Below are 23116 nucleotides of genomic sequence, written 5' to 3'. Positions count from 1 at the left end.
CAAGGCTACCATGCATCTCCAGTAACAATGTGGAGATGCAGTAATTCAAGTGTATATGCTTGTATGCACAGTGGTTACTTATTTCAGATCTATGCAAACAAGACTATTACAAATGGAGGACCTACTGATAACACCAAGTGCCTATATTTTTCACCCCCTCACCCCCCCCCCCCCCCCCCCCTCCCTGAAAAGGTAAGAAAAAGATTTAATTATTGCAAGGTGAAGGAGAATTTGGCTTTTTTAAAGTTTCTTAACTATATATTACGTTTCCAGTCATTCATTGCATCATGCAGTACAATTGGACAGTAGTTTCTCCTTTCAGATCTATGCAAACAATATTTGTTATAAATGGAGGACCTACTGATGGCACCAAAGGCAAATGCCGATAATATATAGGCTCTTCTGACTAAAGGAAATTTAGACAAACCTTGTATTAAAACTATAAATCGTATGTATTATTATTATTATTATTATTATAAAAATGTTGTACAAACAATTATCGTATAGCAAAGAGCATACAGACATGTTGAAAACAATATTGTATAAAGAAACTAATTTTGAAGAGATCAGTTGACATGAGAACAAGCTCATCATCAGTGCTCACTCACGACAAGCCCTGCCCAGTTATACGATTTGCACACAATACGATGATCAGACTTCAGCGGACCCTGATTCTTTATCAACTTTTTGTTTGAACGATACTCAAAGATACGTTTTGTTATACGGTGTATCTCAATACACCATTCAGACGAGATAAAAAGGTAATTGCAAATTGTATAGCTAATATAACGAGAAGTATATATTTATACAACGAATTCTAGTAGAGTAAATGAGGGATGATCCTGATCCCCTATAAAAGAAGGAAACTTAAGTTGTTACAACTTGTAAGGTGATAAAATGTTGCTTTTCTAACCTATTTCACTGTTATAGTCATTCTCTGCTTCAGGTATTTTAATTGGGCAGTTCATGGTCCTTACCTGACTTTGATTTGACCATTGTAACCTTGAAACTAAAAGAGAGGAAGTGTTTTGAGTAAACACCATCTTCCCTTTGTAGATGTGAAGCCAGGTTCATGTCATAAGGTATGTCCTCATCAGCTCGAGATTGCCAAATAACCCGCTATTTTAACTATCCTGATCGCAAATTAGCCAGTTAATTTGCGCCTTCATCAGCCAGCAGTTGCAATTAGCGGGATATTTGGTCGAGATAATCATTCCAAGATATCATGGGCTAGTTTGCAAAATATCCTGTTATTTGTCGGGTGCGTCCTCACCAGCCCGAATACTCACACTTATGCGCGAACCCTGAGCAAAATATCTTGAGCTCGACTTTCAAGTTCCGAGGTCAAGTCTCGAGCTAATGAAGACGCGATTTGTAACTTCAGGATTATTTCCAAAATCAGAAATAACGGGCTGTTTTGCAATCTCGAGCTGATGAAAACAGTCCTATAGAGATCATAAGAGGGCAACATTCTGGATGTAAGTTCTAGTTCTAGATTTCTACAACACCCATGGTCACACATGTTTACACCATTTGTTTTAGCTGCCCGCAAGAAGATGTGACCTTCTCCAAGGTCACACTTTGAAATTCATTTCTATCCACTTGACTTATTTTTTGTTTTGTCCAAATAACCTTGTTTTTACTCTGATGGGGACACTTTTCTAAAAGTTGAGGGGGTGCATAGGCACGGCCCTCAGCCTAATGTATGCTCATAGATGCAAAGTACCTTCATAAAGCTATCATACTGGAAATGTACGTTGCCGGAAACAGGCTCTAAAAGATGAATTGAGCCAAGAATAATATTGACAATGAAAAAAAAAAAGAAGAAGATACTGCTACCACAAAAATCTATTACTTCCTTCAGTGAAGCTCAAGTACAAATGCCAGGAAAATTACCATACTATCTTGCTCGTAATAATAATGATACTACTACCCGCTCCTTTTAAAGCACTCATGTCTATCGCACAGTAATACTGCTTGCAATTCAATATTATTACCCCAGTACTAGACAAGTGCTGAAGTATATGAGGTACCCATTAACATTAAATATTATACAAATGTTGACTGCTTTGAGGAGCACCGTGAAAACTATGGCCCGAGGTGAGCTCACAATGTGCTTTTCCCAGAGACGACAGTCGAGGGGCATAGCGCAGTTGTGAGATCACCGAGGGCCATGGTTTTTTTTACTGTGACGCGAAAAAGAAGCAGTCAACATTTGTTTTATATACCGCATCGTTCTTGAGCTCAGAAATGAATTTAAAAGACAGATGAAATACGGCACCATAACATAATTCTCATCGATTGCTCTTTCGAAATTTTGTTCGGTGTTCATGTATGATATGGTGCTGGCCGCGCCCCAACATATCTAAATTGCCATAGCTACGCACCGTGTACAAAGACATAATTCTAAGCCTGGTCAATATTTTTTTTTACTATACCGCCCAGCAGTCCATAGTTAATTTCATGCCTGCAAATTTCACCAATCAGAAGCCTAGAATCTAGACATGCGGTATATAAAGATTATTATTCATAACAAATATGAGGTATTTTTACCGTGCAATTAGTTTCAAGCAGGCAATATTTCCTGATATTTTCATTCTTCCGGGCTTTGCCATTGACTTTGTGTATACAAATTGTGGTCAATATGAAGCCTGATGCATATTGGCCCCATTCAACATTTGGGACCTTCCAGGGAGCTGAATCGCTGCAAAGTTTGAGCAGACTATCATGTGGCGCGGTAGCAGTGTATAGTAACCATACGATATCCTTTCCTGATTTATAAATGGATAATAATTATAATATTAACTGGCTTATCTTATGGTAGATACAACGATATATTGCCTTTACTGAAATCATATTGATCTCGTTTTTTAGTCAGTCAATATGATCTCCCTCAAGGCCAGTCAATATAATACATGTCTTTCCAATCAAAAGATGTTAGTGCCGAGCTGAGATTTAAACTCTCCACCTTTCCATTGACAGTCAAGTGAATGAACCACTATACCATGTCAGGAACATGACCCCTATCAGGGGCATATCCAGCATATGCCCCCCTCCCATGAAGACCCCCCCCCCCAAAAAAAAAAAAATACCAATACAACTTCCATTACGTCTATGCAGCACACACACAGCTGCCTATAAACAATCCCTTTAATTTCCAGATACTCATCAATGTCACTTTTAATGGAGTTTGAAAATGATATAAATGTCAGTTACAAAAGAACCATTTCACAAATTTATGAGGTATTTTTTTCTTTCTTTTTCTCCTTTCTGGACAATATCTCATTAAAACATTGTCCATGTGGTGGATGGGAAATTCTATTTTGTTATTGTAAAGTTAACACAAGGCCAGGTGGAAGTTGTAATTCAAAAACAGTTCCTGCCTCTAGATCCAAAGCGACACTAATTTCAGATGGATAATTGCTTCTTTACAACAGTGCCAGTTTTATCCTACATAAACAAATGTAAAGTGAAACTCACTTTCCATTATACACATAGACCTATTTCATGAACAGAAAGGTACATGAAGGTCTGTATAGTCGCTAGTGGATATATGTATATACGGTAGAGAATAATTGGGCATGCCCCCCCCCCCTCGAATATAAAGTTACATTTGCTGCACTACATTACCAAGACTTGTAATTTGTACTTGGTAGAGATTGGCATCTCCGCAAATATGGTCTTCTCTATGCTATAAAGAACTGCAAGAGTCGTGCCATTCATAACTCAGCAGAAATCTTGACGTCAACTGCAAACTATTGTAAAGCTAGGAAATTTACAAATTTCAAGGAAGCAGTAAGGTCGAGATTTGCAAAGGTTCAAACCATATGATACCAGTATGGTCAACTTCAGAGAGTTTCTTGTGCCAAACACGAGCAGACGATAAGTTTGCATAAGTATCTGGTCTTTTTAAGTAACATACTTGATTGAGGTCAGTGGCTTAACATGTAATAACATCACATGATCAGTCACGATTAGGCGTTTCTCCTTGAATATGATATTTTGAACCTAAAACCAGACTACATTTACATTACTCAAAAGGTAAATATCTTAATACGATAATTTCTATATTACATCTTTCCTATAGAGACAAACCATGAGCAATAATGCTGTGCATTTGGTGCTTGCAAAATATCCTGACCTGGTTATATTTCCTGGTTACAATTAACCACATTAGGAACTAGAAAACCGTATTCTACATGATGGGTATGATTAATACATAAGAACCCACAACAACTATAAACCACATTGATAGAAGCATGAGAGAAAGTAACGAAGCCCGACATTAAGAAAGTAAACTGGCATAAATCTGATTATTGTATTTGAAGTACCTGCATTGTATCTTTCTGGCTATATTATGGTCTGGAAGTTTTATAACTTTGACTGCGTTCTATGTGGCATTGTTGGTGCCTACGAGAGGGTCAGTGGTGGTGAGGGGTAGGGGTGGGGGTTCAACAAACTGGTGGACAGAATGTGGGTCTGGTATCCCCACTTCCCCTCACAGCATGATGGTGATGGTAACGACGGAAGAAGAGATGATGATGATGCTTGGAGTGAGAATCATGGTAATAATCATAATGATGGTAATACAAGTATATATGACGTACCGAAAATCTCCGTGTATAAGGCGCACCTGTGTATAAGGCGCATCCCTATTTTAGGGAGGAGAAAAAAAAAAGAAAAAAAATTGTTTTGTTGTTGTTGTTGTTTTGTTGCCGAAAACCCACGCGGGGAAGGACCTTCATTTTACATCGAGGTGCAGTTGAAGTTGTGAACTTGTCATAAATAAAAGTAACAACAGTCTAAGGCTTCATGATACCAAGTGTCCCACACCAGCCTCATCACATCACCTAGCAGAAGCACTGTGTTCTATGCCAAACATCAATAGTCATGCATGATATGAATAGCATCCTCTAAATTTCTGACAATGGAGTACCTAGGATAGAACCTTGTGGTACACCATTTGTTATAGAAAAAAAATTGAGGAATTATTATTATAAACTACATATTGAGATCTATTAGAAAGATTACTTTCAAACCAAGATGACAGACAAATTTGAGTGTTGTTGTAGTTTTCGAGTGGCGAGTCAACACACTGTTTACTGAGCATAAATCGAAACTAAAAAAAAAAATTAAAAAAAAAACTTTTTTTCTGTACCTGTGTATAAGACGCACCCCCGACTTTCAATTTTTTTCGGCGGCAAAAAAGTGCGCTTATACACAGAGATTTACGGTAGTTCTTAGTGTGATGTTAGAGGTCATGAAATAGTGAATAGTGGAAGTGTTAGAGTGGCGATGAGAACATGAGAGTGGTGGTGAACGATGCGGCCCGCTGATGAGACCCATGATGATCATGAAGATGGTGATGGTGGTAGGGATGGAAATGATGGTGGGGCTGGTGTCATAGTGGTAATAACTAGTGCTGTAGTCAAACGTTTAACCGTCCGGTATCCGACCGCCCATGGCGGATTCCGTTTTCAATTGGACGGTTTCGTTTTCCCGTTTTTTTTTTTTTTTTTTTTTTTTTTTTTTTAAGTTTCGATTTATGCCCCTCCACCTGGCACTATGCCTGGCAATGTCTCCCATCTCAGTAATCGGTGTGATGACTTACCACTTGGAAACTAGAACAACACTCCAATTTGTCTGTCATCTTGGTTTGAAAGTAATCTTTGTAATAGATAAGATCTCAATATATATTCATCCCAGTTTAACACATGGTGTAACACAAGGTTCTATCCTAGGTCCTCTACTGTTTTTAATTTACTTTAATGATCTTACACATTATTCTAAAACGACATTGTTACTATTATTTGTGACTAGTTCACAAGCACAAATCGGCGCCTTCAGTTAAATCACCTTCCTGCTTTTTCACACGGCCAAAAAAAAAAAAAAAAATTTTTTTTAATAAATCGTTTAACCGAAAACCGTCCGGTTTTGACAGGCGGTTAAACGGAATTGGAGATATCCGTGATGTTACAGCACTAGTAATAACTAATAATGGTGGTAGAAGTGTTAGAGAGAAGATGATAATTGTGGACATGATTATCACAATAACTATGATGATCATTGTAGTGAAGAAGATTCGGTGGGGTGGTAACATGCAATAGAGATCATGACGATGATAAAAGTGATTCCAATAAGGCCTAAAATAAAAACTTGTTGGATTGCCCTTTGCGACAAACCCAACAATCTGAAAATCTACGGTCGGCATTTTAAAAAGGTTTTTTTTTAACCGTTTTTTTAGAATTTTTTGTATTAATGAATAAAAAAATATGTATTTTGTTTGACTTAGGATATAAATGCATAAAATCAAATTATTCCAAACAATCTTCACATTGCTAGCAAGTTTTACAGGTAGTTGAAACCCAACTTCGTCAGCAGGAAAGCACAGAGTGTTGTCTCAACACAACATTGCAAATCATGGATTATTATGAGGTGAAAAAGATATGAATGGAATGATGACTCTGAAACACATGTATTAAAGCATTAAAATTGAGAAATATTATCCAAAAGAGGGCGGGAAAAAAACCAAAAAAACATTAAAAACTGAAAAATATCGGCCCAAAGAGGGCGAAAAAAAAAAGTTAAAAAAAAAAAAAAATTCCGACCGGCCGACCCATGTTTTGGCACCTAAAGGGCAATGCAACAAGTTTTTATTTTAGGCCTAATGATAATGGTCATACCGGGGAGAACAATGATGAAGGTGGTGATTATGACATATGGTGGTGATGTTACAATGGGATGGGCAGTTGTGGTGGTGATGATGATAGTTAAAAGGACAATGTTGTTATACCCAACAACTATAACCATAATAACTTAACTCTTTATACGCCACAAAAATATTTTCCCGGTGCCATGTTGAATTTATCATGTGATAAGTTCCAAGATTACTTTACTGCATCCAGCGCAAGATTAATCTATATAGGTGTTAGGGGGGTTGTCATGGAACTAATCAAGACCGAACATGGCTAATTTTACCAAAACCATTGTTGCACAAAGCAATCCTTCCATCAATTAATTCCCATCGTTTTGTGTAAAATTGCACTATGGCAAACGAGAAAGGCTAGGAAAGCAACCAAAGTGTTAACAACTGCCATGTATTCCAAGAGTAATTCGTAATTAAGAAAAATAACGATAAACAATAAAATACAAGCAAGAGAATTCAAGAATTCCTCCTCTCCTAACGTTTAAAGCTAAAAGTCTATCTCTAAACAACAATCATGATAATGGATCAAGCCTACTGTATCTTTCCAAGTTACAATAGTCTGCATTCTGCACCTGATACCCATGTTGATATAGTGGACAAGGCTCCATTATACATAGCCAAAACTCAAGAGGCTGCAGAATGCTTCATAATTCACCTGTTTGGAGCCAGAAGGGCATTAACTCTGTGCAAGTGATATAAGGTAACGCCCTTCCGACTCCAAAACAGAATACACTCCACAATGTCGAGGCACAAACATAGTCCTATTCATGTGAGGTACATGTAATTTGAGAAATGGTGGATTGTTTCAATGCATCGATAATTTTACTTGAACTTAAAGCTATACTATTGCTACATCTAAGAATGAAGATATTCAATCACTCATCTCGTCATAACAAAGACAGCTATTAGGACATATTGATACAGCATTCTAGCATCGACTACTAAATCTAAAATGGCAGATGATTTACTGTAAACACCGTTACATATTCGCGGGTTCTTAAATTCGTGTGGCACACTTTACTCCATTGTTTTCATTCCTATCCGTGCACAAAAAGTGCATTGGAGCAAACAGGTACTAGTATTGCACGCAATTCAGCTCGTTCAAAACATGCATATGAAATCATGCATATATATTTTCATGAGTTCTAAAATTCGCTCTTGCCGATCTAAGCGTGAAATCCGCGAAAAGTTAATGTACCTACTATTAATATTTCTACTGTTACAGTATGGTGATTGGTGATGAAGGGATTCAATGGGATAACTTGTTAACAGGGGCATAAAATTGTTGTGTGAACCAAATGGCAAATAAAGTATACAGAGGTATAATACTGAACCAGTACATGCCATGAACCAATTAGTACAACCACAATTAACTGACAGTACTAGAGTAACAAATTGAACACGGATTAGACTAAGCGGAACCGCCCCCACGATTTCACCGCGGGAAGCCCCTTGCGCTTGCAAAATATGAGAATTCTCAATACGTGAAAAATTGACAAATTATGACCATAAACTTATATCATTTTAATACCTTCAACGGGTTCACTCTTATTCATACTCATGTCGACGACTTCTCTATGAACTTCGGTATGAATCTGGAAGCCCCTCTCGTCCTGACAGACGAAACGATGAGGTCAAAGATGACTGGAATCTTTGGACTTTAGAGTGGACTTCGCTCGCCTCTTTGGCTGCTGTCTGCTACTACCGAATAACGTGGATGGAACTGGACTTCGTACGGATGTCTACAGCAGACTGGACTCTCGACTATAGAGCTCTTTCGCTCGTTCGATCAGCTACCAAAACCGCTCACACACGCTCATCTTTGCAACAGGTTGATGTCGGCTTACTTGGTATACAGTCATGCAGCTAACCGTTATCATAAGCCCATCAGAAAAGTAAATATAAACGCTATCAAGAGAATCGGAGTCAGGCGGTTCAACTCAAAATACGATAATCTACGTAGCCTATGTATGCAAAGTGTACGAGGCCAGTCAACATAATCCGCGCGGAACGCATGGGCAAATTTGTACTCCACTTCCGCATATAGCCTGGTATTCCCCACACACTACCACCACCACTTGTTGCGCGCCCCCTATGATACCAGTCGAAAAGGCGTTGATTCGAGGAAAGTTTTGATCTTATGAGGGGGAAAGTTTCGGCCAATCAACTTTCGATGTTGTAAAGCCATTGTTCTCAACTCTCACTCCGTACGCAATCGTAATGCCCGTAACTTGAATATCTGCAACTAGGGTTTCTTCTTTCTTTTGCCATTGACGTTAAAACACAGAAAGATGAAGTTAAAGTTTGTGAAAATATCTCAGAAATTGAGTCAATCAATAGAAATTTCATAATTTGGGAATACTATGATTAACTGAATCCATGGTTATAAGGGTGATGCTAAAAAAATTGTGTTGGGGTTTCAGAACAGAGATGCCAGTACTGTAGCATAAGAAACAAGTAATAAAGATAAACAGTGATAGCATTAATTCATTTTATTTCATTTTATTTGAACTGTTAGATGTAAATCAAACCCTACGCACTAAAATTTAGCCAAAATACAACACATATCTTCTCTTATCCATTGTTAATCATATCATGAACTCTCCCAGAGACATTAAACATAGGCCCTATAATTGAACTGTTTACTTTATTAAAATGTTTCAAGGTAGTGCTCGGGTTGTTAACCTTTTAAATGCGTGTTCATATCTTTGAACAACTTTACCCCGTGGAAGAGCTATTTCAATCACATTTCCCCCCTAAACCAAATGAGTATCAAACATTTTTTTCTGACAAGTTTCAGGATTATCAAGTGCATAATTTTGTGAGATAAGTACAGGATAAATATATACATATTTAATTTCTCATCACCTAATAAAAGACTGATCTATTTGCATGCAAAATAAAAGAATTTCTTAGATTCTGACAAAAATGTGTGAGGTACGGAGTGGATGGATTAACCAATGAAATTACAAATTTGTATCACTTTAAAGCTTTAAAACAAAATATAAAAAAACACTTATTTTTAAATATGCGATTCTCTTTATAGCTCAGTAATGGTGAAACATACATGTATTCCAATGACCGCCCCTCCCCTTTTGTTTTACTGTTTACAATGTGATATGATTACTTTGGAGATTAACCCTGGCGAGCAACTTTGCCTTGCCCCCCCCCCCCTCTGCATATGCATACTGGTTTATCATCTTACCCCCCCCCCCCCATTTGTCACTTATTTGTTTTTCTTGTTATGTGTGCATTCCTTTATATTTTAAAATGTACAATATTTTGTATTTGCACGTATTTTAACTGGAAATTGGAAAATAAATGAAAATAAATGATAGTGAGAATCTGTTAAGTCCAACTTCCTGCCTTTGAAATATTTTATATCATGCTCCCCAGGGAGTGGAGAATGTGCATGCATTGTGTGCGGGTAAGCCTGATCCGATGACCGGGTAATAATATATCTGTAAAGCGCTTAGACACATCGTTCTATCGATGTATTGGGTGCTATATAAACACAGAATATTATTATTATTATTATCATTATTCAAATACTTTTTTTTTTTTGGGGGGGGGGGGGGAGATTGTAATGCTAATTTGATATGTAAAATGGGTATCTAACAGTATTAGCAACCCTTAAACAACTGACAGAATAGATATCGTGTAAAATTTAGACATTATTCAGACACATTTATTTACAGCCACATATATTTTCATCATGAATAGAAAATTTAATACCGTACAATAATCATCATTTCCATAATTTACAAATAACAAAGTTGCTATATTACATGTATTTACAATCTAGCCTGGGCAGTGGCATAATATTGATTTTTGATGATAAAAACATATATTTGATACAAACATATACAAACTGCAACACAACAGATCAATATCACAAACCAAATCATCAACATGTATATCATATAAAAGTCACAAATAGTTATTAATAATGTTAGATGAGCAGTATAAATATATGAAATTTATTCCACGATGCATATAAGACATTTTCTTAGTTGTGTTTCAGTTTAAGGTGTACAATAGTTCATGATAACGTCATAAGGTTAAACAAAGTTAAAACAGATACTGTATCTGGATTTCCAGACTTTAAAACATAATTTGCTATTACCATTACAATCTTTCCATGCAGTATTTTTAGCCATATAGTGTGGTTTTTCATACAGTTTGAAGGCTCTACTTTTGTATTGTTGTGGATTTGTACTAAGTTGAACACACTTTAAACTGCATGGCCATGGCCTGTGCTATTTAATACCTTTACATTCTTATATTTTCTATAAACTTCTCTTTTTTTGCATCTGGTGAATACTGATATGGCAAAAACATGTTGTCAATTCAGGCTTTCAAGCAAATTCTTCAATAGCTAGGCAGACAAATCTTAATTTCTTGAATATTAACCATCTCTGAGCGGAAGAGAATTGAAGCCCCGCTCTCTGTATGGAAATAATCAATGATTAACTAAATAATATCTACACTGCAAACACAATGTCTTCATTTAGGTATCCAGCCTCTTACAAAGTAAACAGAGTTATGATAGGGATGTTGATTTATTGCCCACAGGAGCTCAGCTTGGTATTCTCTCAAAGCAGCTTAGTATGGTAGAGTATTCTCTTAATTAAAGAGCAGGTCGACTCAGTTCTTGCAAAGGTGAACAAAATTTGTGAGATTTGAGAGAATATTGCAGCAGAAATATTTCATGAAACAGAATGGATTTGCCCTTGAATTGCCATCAAATATTCTGATTAATTGCGACTAGAAATAATTTTGAACTCAGGACCAAAGACCAGTGTCACATATTTGCCTACCGTAGTCCCATATTCTCAAGTCTGAGTTCAGTGCTTTTAAAATTTTATGACATTCTCCAAGATTTATTCAATTTGTTATACAAATATTTCTGACGATTCCAAACCCAATAATACATATTTTTGTTCATATATAATACACAATCAACTAAAAGCTTAAAGACAGTTTTCTTCACAGTGGATTTGCATGATATTTATTCCACATCACCTCCATATACATGGGTGCAGTGTGAGAACAGGGTGAATATCATATATGCTGTAAATGAATAATAATGATAATTATTTATATTCATATTTGGATTTAGGGAGCTGTCTCTAAGCGTTTCTACAGATATTATTACCCAGTCATCGGATTCATTCATGCACAATGTGCACCATCTCCACTCCCTAGGGAGTATTTCTACCATATGGTCACCACGAGGGCATATGGAAATTACTAACACAAAGGCTTTCGTCCTACCAGGTCCGCACTTCACTCCTGGGTAACATGGTTTAACCACTCAACTCAAAAGATGTTTTTTCCCCTCCAGAATCCAAGATCTGGATACCCCTCTGTTTACAATATCTCAAGAGAAGTAACATCTGAAGCTGATAATTTTGAATGTAATAACTGGAAAGAAACCCCCAAAACACAGAGCAAATATTATCTTGGTGAAAGGTCCCCTTTAACTAAACCATAAAACCGATTAATGCTATTACCTTGACTCTTCATGCTCTCATTATATCGTGTACACATTTTTTTTTTAAATCATAAAATAGAAACAAGACAGAATAACAGCATACAAATACACTGTAAAAGATGAAGTATATTTATAGGATTGTTTTAGGTCATGACATGATCTTATCGGTTAAAGCGATAAGATACGATACAGTGACACTGCAAAGCTGATAAATAAGAATTCAAATGTTTTATTACCTTCAACCGAAGCATTATCACATCTTTTATCACTCGAAGAGATTAAAAATCGGCTCTGTGCAAATACCTACTGCACGCAATCATACTTCTCTATCAGGGCAATAGCACAGAAACGTGAATACTCTATTTGCTTAAAAATTGATTATGAGCTCTAAGTTTAAATTCATAGAATTTCAATCTTGATATTTTCTGCTCAAACTTTGTAGCAGCTGGAAAATTACTACTGAAGTGGTATATTAAAAGAAAAAGAATTAGGTTATGCACTTATGCTACCCTCGATACCCACACAGATATCATAGCATGGCAGTTCAACTGACTGTTAATTGTTAAAAAAACACCTTCTTGGAGCTATTTCATACAGTACTTAATAAAAGTCTTTTGCATTCAACAAAGATAAAAATGAATGCTTTCTTTATAACATAGAACAGCTTTTTGAATAATGTAGGGAGATTAACAAATGGTACTCAATGGAAAACTTAAGTACAACCCAAGGCAATTTCATTAACCTTGGCAATCACCTTTTTAAATGTGCAAACGTTACAATGGCGTGTTATGTGATGCGAACATGATTTCTGTAGATATGATACAATAATGATTGAAAGTGCACTTGAACTGTAGTTTAATTAATAAATGGCACTTGAAGGAAAACCTTAAGTACTTCTTTTGTCCTGTGCAAGGAATGGGCTCAACTAAGCCAGGAAAAGTTTAAGTACGATGGTTGAGAGAAAAACAACATGATTTCTGTGTATTGAATTTGCACGTGAGCTGATTTTTTTGAAAGTCTCTGCCATCATATTGAAAGTACAAAGAGGAAAACCTTGAAAGCTTCGGTCACAAATACCATTACGAACTGCTACGAACACCGTAAGAACGACTTTTAGACCATTTTGTAAGATCTTCTTAAGAAGGCTGTACGAAACAAGCTTTTTTAGACCGTTCGTAGACTGTTCGTAAGTACGCAGACTGGTCAATGGTCTTGTCCAAGGTTTTTTTCAATTTCGTACGAAACCCTCTCTTCGTAAGGTGGCTCTACTAGAAAAGGCGGAATGGGTAAAACTCTTCAGAGAGATGGAGAGCTTGGATGAAGTATCCTTACAGAGATGCTTAACACCACCCAATGCATTGGGTCGACTGACATTATGTGTCTTTTGTGACGGATCTGAAGAGGCATTTGGAGCGTGTGTCTACATTCGCTGGGAACTAGAGGATGGCAGCTATAATGTGAGATTTGAGTGAGAGTAGTGCCGCTAAAAAGGTTGACGTTGCCGAGATTGGAGCTCCAGGCTGCACTGGTTGCTGTAAGACTCGATGCAACCATCAGAGAAGAGACCACTCTATACATGTAGTTGAGAGAGACAGTGTTCATGACATATAGCATGTGACATTTATGAAGCCATGATAAAGAATCATGCTCAGCTTTAACTTGTTTGTTTGTTTGGGCCAAACAATATTTCAAATGTCACAATAAATCATAGCTGAATCAATTTGACACCAACAACAAAACTTGATGAATCAAAAAATTAAAACAAATGCAATACAAACTTTGTTAATGTTGACTTTAAAATGCAAAAGACTTGATTACCTCATACTGATTATTGGCAAACTTATTCTTTCACTTTAATGTTTGGCACAGAATATTTGCCAATGCAAACATCGTTTAGATTACACAAATGTGATAAGTACTTAGACAAATAAGCTAAATATCCACTGATATGGGCCACAGAATACACATTAGCATTGATATGGAGACTTGTTGAGTATGCCCGCTACATGCAGAAACATACTTTTCATACGATGCATTTTAAGATTTTGTTTTTTTCTCAACAATGATTTCACTCTAGCTTGGGATTATTCTTCAGGATATTGTATTTGGTAGATAAAAATGAATTCTGCTTTGACACTCCTAAAGTTATTGCTTCATGTAAAACAGGGCATTTAGCATGCTGACCAAGAACTATGAAATGAAAGCCCATCTAAGCATGTACATGCGATGTAGAAACAATCACACAATTAAAAACTGTGCCAAAAACATATCTGTCACATTGAATGATATAATATTACTACACACCAATGTCTTCTTGCAGATGTTCCTGCTTGTGTCGCCTTTTGCAGAGTATCAAGACCTTTTTAAAAAGGTACAATGTGCTACAGCAGAACTACACTATTATAATTGGTATCAAACACTGCTTTAAAGATACTATGTCCCTTTTGCAGCCAACATCAAATTCTGTAGAACTTTGCAGGAATTATGAATATGTCATGTATGTCCTATCTGTGAAATTTAAACGTTAGCAGTGTCCTAATATTCAAATTATGCAATGAAACCCGTTTACTTGCTAGACTTCGTTGTCAGACACTATTGAGCGATTGACTGGCTTTTTTCTTCTTTGGTAATAACATACATAAAATGAGCTGTAAAGGGTACATGAGCATTTGTCTACATCAATAACCCACTTCTTGTAATGGCCAAAATTAAACTGATTGAATCTTTGCGCAGCATAAAACTACAACCATTCAGTACAATTGTCTGAAAATCAGACTATTACTTACTGGCTCTATAGCTCTTAAGTCGATTCAACAACTAATAGTCGTCATTTCCCCACTTAAAGACATTTTCAAACCCCCCTTTTTTTAGGGAAGTTCTGAATTAGTATTATCTTTCAAATGCCGTTGGAATTTAGCCTTTTCATTTTTTAGGCCTGCAAATGGGACATAGTACCTTTAAAACATGATATTCAGAGGGATACTGGAAATAAAATAAATTTTGCATATATCACATTCCTCAAGCAAAACTGACTTTATCATAAATTACTCTAATGTTATCATCTGTGTATGAATCTGACGATTCAAAGTTGTGGTTCACCGATAAATTAAGAATGAGGAACCATTACTGGCAAACACAAGAGGGAGCTCTTCTATACAAAACTAATATAGACATGGGCCCGTGCATGGCAGTAAGACCAAATGGTACTTCATGCAAATTTATCACAATGTTTACATAGGACTTCAATTGCAAAACAGTGTGATGGCTACATGGGAAGGAGTGAATGGGCTCTATTGCTTGCATGTGGATCATACAAGTTTGATACACATTACTTGTAGGTCAAAATCAACAATAATTTTGCTTGTCACATCACAAAGAAATAATTTGAATTCTTTAATCAAATTTGCTGTCTCCTGGTACAAAATTGAAAATGAAGAACCATTTAGGTATCAAAAACATTTGGTTCCTGTTGTAAGCCCCAAGGAAATGGGAGAATTTAGTAGTCAACGGGTAAAGATTTCACTTCGAAAAAGTACATCAGTCATTTGGCAAACTCCTTTCATGAAGGAAAAATAAGGCATATACAGTAAGCTTTCATTCTAGTGGAAATAGAGATGCTACATGATTGGTGCTATATGCACATGCTTAATACTGCCATTAAATCTCCACTTTCATGATTTCAAAAACAGGTGACAAATTCCTTTCTTTCTTTCATCATCTCATCCTCATGACCTCTTCATTGGCAATCTTAATAATAGTCCTGAAATCTGCCTCGACATGGTTCCTCCAGAATCGTCGATCCCGTCCCCAGACCATGGCCGGGTAGCACGGGCTCGCTATCCCCTGCAAGATGCGGGCAACGGCACGGCCAGTGAATGTCCGATCATGGTTGACGCTCATGAACTGGCGTATGGTCATGCGGATACGCCCCTCCTCAGAGGCAGCATTCTGTGTAGAGAACAAACAGAAATTAAGCTAGTTTTATGAAAGTCCAAGATTTTATTTCTTTTATTTATTTTTTTAAAAATTTATTTATTTATTTTTTATTTTATTTTATTTTATTTTATTTTATTCATTTATTTTTTAAATTTTTATTTATTTATTTATTTATTTATTTATTTATTTTTTTTTTTTTTTGGGGGGGGGGGGGGGTCATGGGGAAACGCTCCTCTTCAGAAGCAGCATTCTGTGTATAGTGAACGAACAGAAATTAAGCTACTTTTAGGAAAATCTGAGATTTTTTTTGGGGGGGGGGGGAGGGGGGTGGGAGGGGGGAAGTGAAGGGGGTCAATCCAATAATTTGTTATCTACTATGTAGGACTTTGGGGCAAAATGGGATCATAATATTATCAATCATGAAATTTTACTGAATTGGAGAGATTATGTTTGGGAAACAGGCCTACATTTTACAATTATCTCAACATGGTCATGTATCCATTCTTAACTATTTTGTTAACAAATAATGTATATCACTCCTATATCATTATCGGTGTAAGTGATCACTTTTATGAATGGTTCACTGTGTCTGATACAAAATATGAAACAATGGATAGAGAGCTAGCATTTGTAAAGCACAGATTCAAAATAGTTATTTCTAAAGTCTAGTGTAATTTAAACATATCATCTTGATGTTCTTCATGAATATTGTGACTTTTGGTATGTTATTATTTTTTTTTCTTTCTTTAATTTCCAGGCTTATGTATTTAAATGACAACACAAAGCATATGACATGAAAGAGTTAAAAAGACAGTGAAAATGCCACCAGCGGACACCCGAGGATTACCTAAAAGAATTTCCATTCTGTCATGAGGTTCTCCACGTCCGCTGGTGTTACATGTGAATAGATTTTTAAAGATTCAAGTACATCCATAAAGCATAATTACTTATAACTTAGGGGTCAAAACCACAAAGAATCCTTGTACGCAATCTTGTACTGGAGGCTCCCACCCTATCTGTTAGCATAAATACACAAGAATACTTAGAGAGCTGATAAGTGAGGTACAAGTAACTGTTTCAAAACTTACCTTGGAGGCGTCATCTTGTCTGCGCTTCATCTTTGATAGGTCCAGCTCCTCTGTGAAGTACTTGATGAGCTCCCCTCGGAGGTGATCACTACGCTCTATGTCTACCTCGTCGCAACAATCCATCCAGGACTTCTTGGAGACGCTGTAAAGAAATGGAAATTGTTACTCATTACCTTCTAGGAATCCAACAAACAGCTAACAGATGTGACCTCTCAGATGTTGAAGGAAACCAACATTTTTGAGAATCTGAGTGAGGAGAAGGTTCTTTGGATGGTATTTAAACCAGTAGTCATTCAGGGATATGTTATAACTTGAGAGGGTAAAGGTGCAAGAGGAGTCGTTTCGATTACAAGTTTTGCCCTGGAGTTAGTCTGAAAGTTGATGTGAAATTCATTAATAATATATTATGGTTTTGTCTATATCAGCTAATAATACTATAATAAATGTAAATCAGTTCCAACAGACAGAAATCTACTTACTTGTGCAATATCTACGCTGTAACTTTCAAGAAGCACTGTCTTGTAAACTGTGTATTTAGCATTTTGATACTGGCTACAATGAGGTGAAAGTTACTGTGAAGTTCAAGTTAAGCCCTTAGATCATCATTATCATCATAATTTATGAAAGTCAGCATTTTCCCTCTTACGAAGGGTTACCAACTGTTGCGGCATGATGACACTAGCTCTCTCCACTTCTTTATGTCTCAAGCATCCTTTCTTCATTTAGACCAACCTTACTGCTTTCTTTCTTCACCATATCTTTCCATGGAATCTTCAGTCTTCCTTTCCCTCTTTTGCCACCCACTTCCAGATCCAGATAATCAAAGAAATTATAACTCTGACAAGTTTACCACTAAAACTAAAAGCCCCACTGCACTGCTTATAGCTACTTGCGCCCTCTATACAGTAAACAATGCCTAATCGGTGCCTGTTGGTCCCCCATGATCCTCTTTTAATTGAGAGCTGATTTGATGAGATTACCACCTGTCAGTGACCTTGCAGGGAGGTCTAATCCCCCTGGCCAAACTAGTGCAGATGGGCTTTAATGTTACCTTTCTAGGGTGGAGTAGATAGCATCGAGTTGTCCCAGCTCTCTCTGCTCTAGGTTCATCACCCTCCCATGCAGAAAGTCTACTACACCATCCAGCTCCTCATCACTCAGGTTGCCACGGCAATGGAAAGAGAAGGCCAGTTCAGAAAACTCCACCATCACACCAGTCCTCACCCAACCTGTATCAGAAAAGCAAGAGGGGATGGAATATTGACTGCCATCCTGGAGTTTCCTTGGATCTACTTAAACCTCACACAGAGAATCTGAACATAATGTTATTATCTTGGTGAGTTTTGTTTTCTTCCACTGTAATCTTGATAAAGAGCAGTTAAAGGACATGTACAAGTGAGACTATTTGGTAAAAAAGTATGATTTAATGGAACAAAATAAAAAGCGAAGAGCAATCATAAAAAGCAGATCACATTTGAAGTTTATACCTATGCTTTTAGTGATTCATGCAACAATTTTAGAGGGCCCTCAACATAAGTAAGAGCATTGTTCTGGAGACGTATTGTGGATATTCATCAAGATTAAGGGAAAGTTCACGGCAAATACATACAATCCCATACCTTTTATTTTGTCATGCTTCCACTGGAGCCTTCTAAGCTCTCTCTTCACCGGCGTAAGTTCCCATCCCATGGCGCTCGCCAGCTCCACGACATCAAACTCCAGCGTCGTCCTGCCTGTATCCTTGGAACCTTTCTTTCCGTTGATCCGTTCCCTGGCGAGGGCTGCGGCTATGGCAGGACTCTTGATAGCGCACTCTCGCAGCTCTCGCGGGCCTCCGTAAAAGTTGAGCTCGCATTTGGTGTAGGTGTGTGGGTGTGTGACCAGCCAGCGGTCTGGGTGCAGCTCAAGGTAGCACATCAGGGTTGCAATACCTAGGGTTTGGGGAATAAAAATTGGAAACGTCAGAAACTGTATAATGTCTATATACCTTTAGGCAAAGGGTGTTTCAATAGATTTAAGAACGGAATAGAATAGATAAAATACCAAAACTAACACTTTCCCTCATTCCAATATAAAATCAAAAGATATCTACCCTTAGGAAAAGGGTGTTTTGATAACATTCAGAATAGAATAGATTAGATGAAATACCGAAAATAAAACACTTCTTCTCATTCCTATACAAAGCTAACACTTTTCCTCAGTCCTGTATAAAATGAAAAGAGAATTGGATAGACAGACAGAGCTAGGGAGAGACAGTGACAACAATTAAGACAATCATGGACAATCTCTACTAATTCATCTGAAGAGAGTTATAAAAACCTGGAGAAAAACCATGGGAAGGATAGTACACAAAGAAGGTGATTAATCAAGATTTACCTTTACACTCTCACTCTAAATTATACACATGACTTTTTACACAGTAGCTAACAACTTCAAGTCCTGTTTCTCTCCATCCCGGTTTTAAATGGGTAACCAGTAGGATGTTGGTCAAACAGTTTTTGAGCGTCAAGTAACGCCTGGCTGGAATGCTCCGCAGAGAGTGGAGATTGTGCACACAATGTGTGCGGGCAAGTATTGAATCTAGTGACCGGGGTAATAGTATATCTGTAAAGTGCTTAGAGACATCACAGATGTATTAAGCGCTATATAAAAGCAGAATATTATTATTATTATTTTTCTTTCCAGTGTCTCCAAATGAAGAGGAAGAGGAGAGTGACAAGAAAGAACGATGCGAAAAGAAATCAGTACCTTCTTCTTTGATATCCAGATCCTGTACTGTAGTCTCAACAGGAAAAGAACATGCATGACCTGGACAAATACTGTGAGATGGCTTGTGTTCATCATTCTCTCCTGCATTGGCCTGCAATAAAAACAAAAACATTGTGGAGTCAAGGGGAAAGACAGTCAGCTACTTATGTCCTTTGGCAAGGCATTAATCTACATTTGCCACACTCGACCCAGATGAGGTAAATGAGTACCTGGCAGAAATTAGTTTCTTGAAATGCTAGAGCGCTGTAATGGCAGCTAGGCTAAAGCCAGGTTAATAATTAGTTTGTGCGTCTCGGAATAGAATTGTCTAGATAGACTGCGCTATATAAATGTCCATTATAATTATTTATTTTAATTCAAATATACAATAATTCATTATACGTTAAATACAATAATTTGTTAAATAAACAATTATGTATCCTATATATAATAAATGCATAATAATTGTTGTGCTGAAATTTAAAAAAAAAATGAAATGAGAGATACATTGCATAATAGTCATATAAAATAACACATTTGTAACTGATCATCATGGATATTAATATGTTGATAAGAGCAACGCTCTTTGATAAGCTAGATAAGTTAGCATACCAGTAGGCATGAATGAGGCAAAAGTTGTGATCTTCAGTTTTGACATAGAGGCCCACTGGTCGTTTTTATGCAAAGAGTAGGTTTCTTGATATATTCCAGATGATATAAACCCCTTACACACTAAATTTGTCTGATGTAAGCCAGATGGGCTCATATTATATCATTCTTCACAGAATTTTGAATTAATTCAAATACCCTTAAGACTCTCAGCTGACGGACTATATTCTTTAGTACCACTATGAACCTAAGTATCAACACTGCACTCAGAACTCATTAAAACAAATGTAGTAGTTATTCATTAAAGCCATCACTACTGGTAATCCCAGAATATGAAAGCCATCATCATTTATTATCACTAACCAACAATGAATCATTACAGTTTAGACCTCACTATTTCCATAATGCAGACATACCTCTTTTAGTTTGTGGATCTGGTTGCATTTGCAAGGTCTGAAGATCCTCTTGACTAGCTTCTTGACGGTGAACCGGTCCACCGAGTTCCCAAAGGTGTGTCTCTTCAGCTCCCAAACATCACTTCCCTGCAGGAGAAACAAAAACAAACTACAAATCCTAAGCAACATCTGGAAATAACAGTGTCTTCACAGGGACTTATGAATGGTCTGCCTTAGGACAGTAGAGGTGTCTTGGTCACGTGGTTTAAGTACTTCACTTGAAATGCAAAGGTCGTGGGTTTGATCCCGGCACAGCACTTATCATAATGTCTTTTGGCAAGGCATTGATCTACATTTACCACTCCATACCCAGGAGAGAAATGGGACCTGGAAGGATGACAAAAGCCTTTGTGTTAGTAATTACCATATGCCCTCACGGTGAACATTCGGTGGGAATACTGCCCAGGGAGTAGAGATGGTGCAAATTGTGCATGAATGAATCTGATGACCAGGGTAATAATATCTAAAAACCACTTAGCGACCGTGTTTCATATTAAATGCTATGTAAATCCAGATTATTATTATTATTAATATTAGACAGCATGATTGAAATTGACATTGATTATGATGTGGGAACTCTACATTAGTGACTGATCAACACAAAGGGAACAAGAAAAAAGTTGGCATTTGTTGCATCATCAATTTAGCAAAAACTTTTCCAATGGTTTAATCAGCAGAGTTTTCTTTACCCAATAAGATGTCAAATTGCATTAGAAGTTCAACAAAATACATTTACATTTATTTAATAAGGAAGATTCTTTTAGAACACATAATAGTACATTTATCCTTATATCACACACATCTCTTTACGGTCTCTATGTCATAACCTGGGAAAGTTTTGAGTTCAATCAGTGAAGACAAAACAAACCTCATGAAAGAATTTCCTTCATGATTTCTGCCTATAAACTTTACTCACCGTCTTATCAAGGAAGATATGACAATGCGCCGGCAACCCATCTCTCCCTGCTCGCCCGATCTCCTGTACGAAGCTCTCAAAGGTCCTTGGTAGATTGAAATGGATGACGGATCTCACGTCGGCCTTGTCAAGCCCCATACCAAACGCTACCGTGGCAACGACAACGCGCAGGTTACCCGACATGAATTGGTTCTGAACTCTCCTGCGCTCTGCAGGAGATTTGCCAGCGTGGTAGGCCTCACAGCTATTAGCTTCAAGTTTTACTGAATGACAAAAATCAAAATAATAAGTAGAAGGCATTGTCCCAGCAACTTATTTTTTATTTATTCAGGACATCAGATCTAGGTCTATTCTAACATGGATTTCCTTTAACCCATTCCAAAAAAAAAGTAGGCTTTCCAAAAAAGTCTAAAAAAATGGACCGTTTCATGCAATTCTAGATGGTCTAAAATATTAATTTTTCACTCAAATAGAACCAAATTTCTTGGGTAACAGAAAATAATGGTCCTTACCTTTGTCGTTATAGAACAATGTTCTTGCAAGTATCCAGCAAAGGTTCGTCGATTGCCACACCTTGATCTGTACAAGGTTTGTCGATTGCCACACTTTATTCTTACCAACGTTCGTCGATCGCTGCACTTTACTTTGACCAAGGTTCGTCGATTGCCACACCTTGATCTATCCAAGGTTTGTCGATCGCCATGCACACTTAACTCTTTCCCAGGTTTGTCGATCGCCGCACTTTACTTTGACCAAAGTTCGTCGATTGCCACACCTTGATCTATCCAAGGTTTGTCGATCGCCACACTTAACTCTTTCCAAGGTTTGTCGATCGCCGCACTTTACTTTGACCAAGGTTCGTCGATTGCCACACCTTGATCTGTCCAAGGTTTGTCGATCGCCACACTTTATTCTGACCAAGGTTTTTCGATAGCCACACTCTACTCTTACCAAGGTTCGTCGATCGCCACACTTTACTCTTACCAAGGTTCGTCGATTGCCACGTAACCTTGATCTGTCCAAGGTTTGTCGATCGCCACACTTTACTCTGTCCAAGGTTCGTCGATTGCCACACCTTGATCTGTCCAAGGTTTGTCGATCGCCACACTTTACTCTGTCCAAGGTTCGTCGATTGCCACACCTTGATATGTCCAAGGTTTG

At 37.3% G+C, this 23116-nt stretch overlaps 2 protein-coding genes across 4 annotated transcripts in view; both read right to left on the bottom strand.

The window, feature by feature from the left end:
- Nucleotides 1–8715, bottom strand: part of LOC574894 (hepatocyte nuclear factor 4-gamma) — a 32430-nt gene extending 23715 nt beyond the window's left edge. For 2 of the 3 annotated variants that reach the window (XM_003729073.3, XM_775296.5), the window contains exon 1: nt 8238–8714. In XM_003729073.3, coding sequence (XP_003729121.2) covers nt 8238–8268 — 31 coding nt within the window. In that variant the 5' untranslated portion in view covers nt 8269–8714. Of the gene's footprint in view, nt 1–8237 lie in introns of all 3 variants that reach the window. The other variant, XM_011678614.2, reaches the window with a different exon arrangement.
- Nucleotides 8716–15227: 6512 nt separating this feature from the next.
- LOC574701 (ATP-dependent DNA helicase Q4) overlaps nt 15228–23116 on the bottom strand; it is a 28326-nt gene continuing 20437 nt past the window's right edge. Inside the window, exons 14-20 of the mRNA XM_030975597.1 lie at nt 21956–22218; nt 21001–21126; nt 19976–20087; nt 18847–19158; nt 18279–18456; nt 17228–17369; nt 15228–16151 (exon numbers count right to left, since the gene is read on the bottom strand). Coding sequence (XP_030831457.1) covers nt 15918–16151; nt 17228–17369; nt 18279–18456; nt 18847–19158; nt 19976–20087; nt 21001–21126; nt 21956–22218 — 1367 coding nt within the window. The 3' untranslated portion in view covers nt 15228–15917. The remainder of the gene's footprint in view (nt 16152–17227; nt 17370–18278; nt 18457–18846; nt 19159–19975; nt 20088–21000; nt 21127–21955; nt 22219–23116) is intronic.

This window comes from Strongylocentrotus purpuratus, unplaced genomic scaffold (genome assembly GCF_000002235.5).
Source record: "Strongylocentrotus purpuratus isolate Spur 01 unplaced genomic scaffold, Spur_5.0 spur5_scaffold_8, whole genome shotgun sequence".
In the NCBI taxonomy this organism is placed as follows: Eukaryota; Metazoa; Echinodermata; class Echinoidea; order Camarodonta; family Strongylocentrotidae; genus Strongylocentrotus; species Strongylocentrotus purpuratus.
Note: the sequence above shows the minus strand (reverse complement) of the source record. Positions and strands in the feature narration are given on the sequence as shown.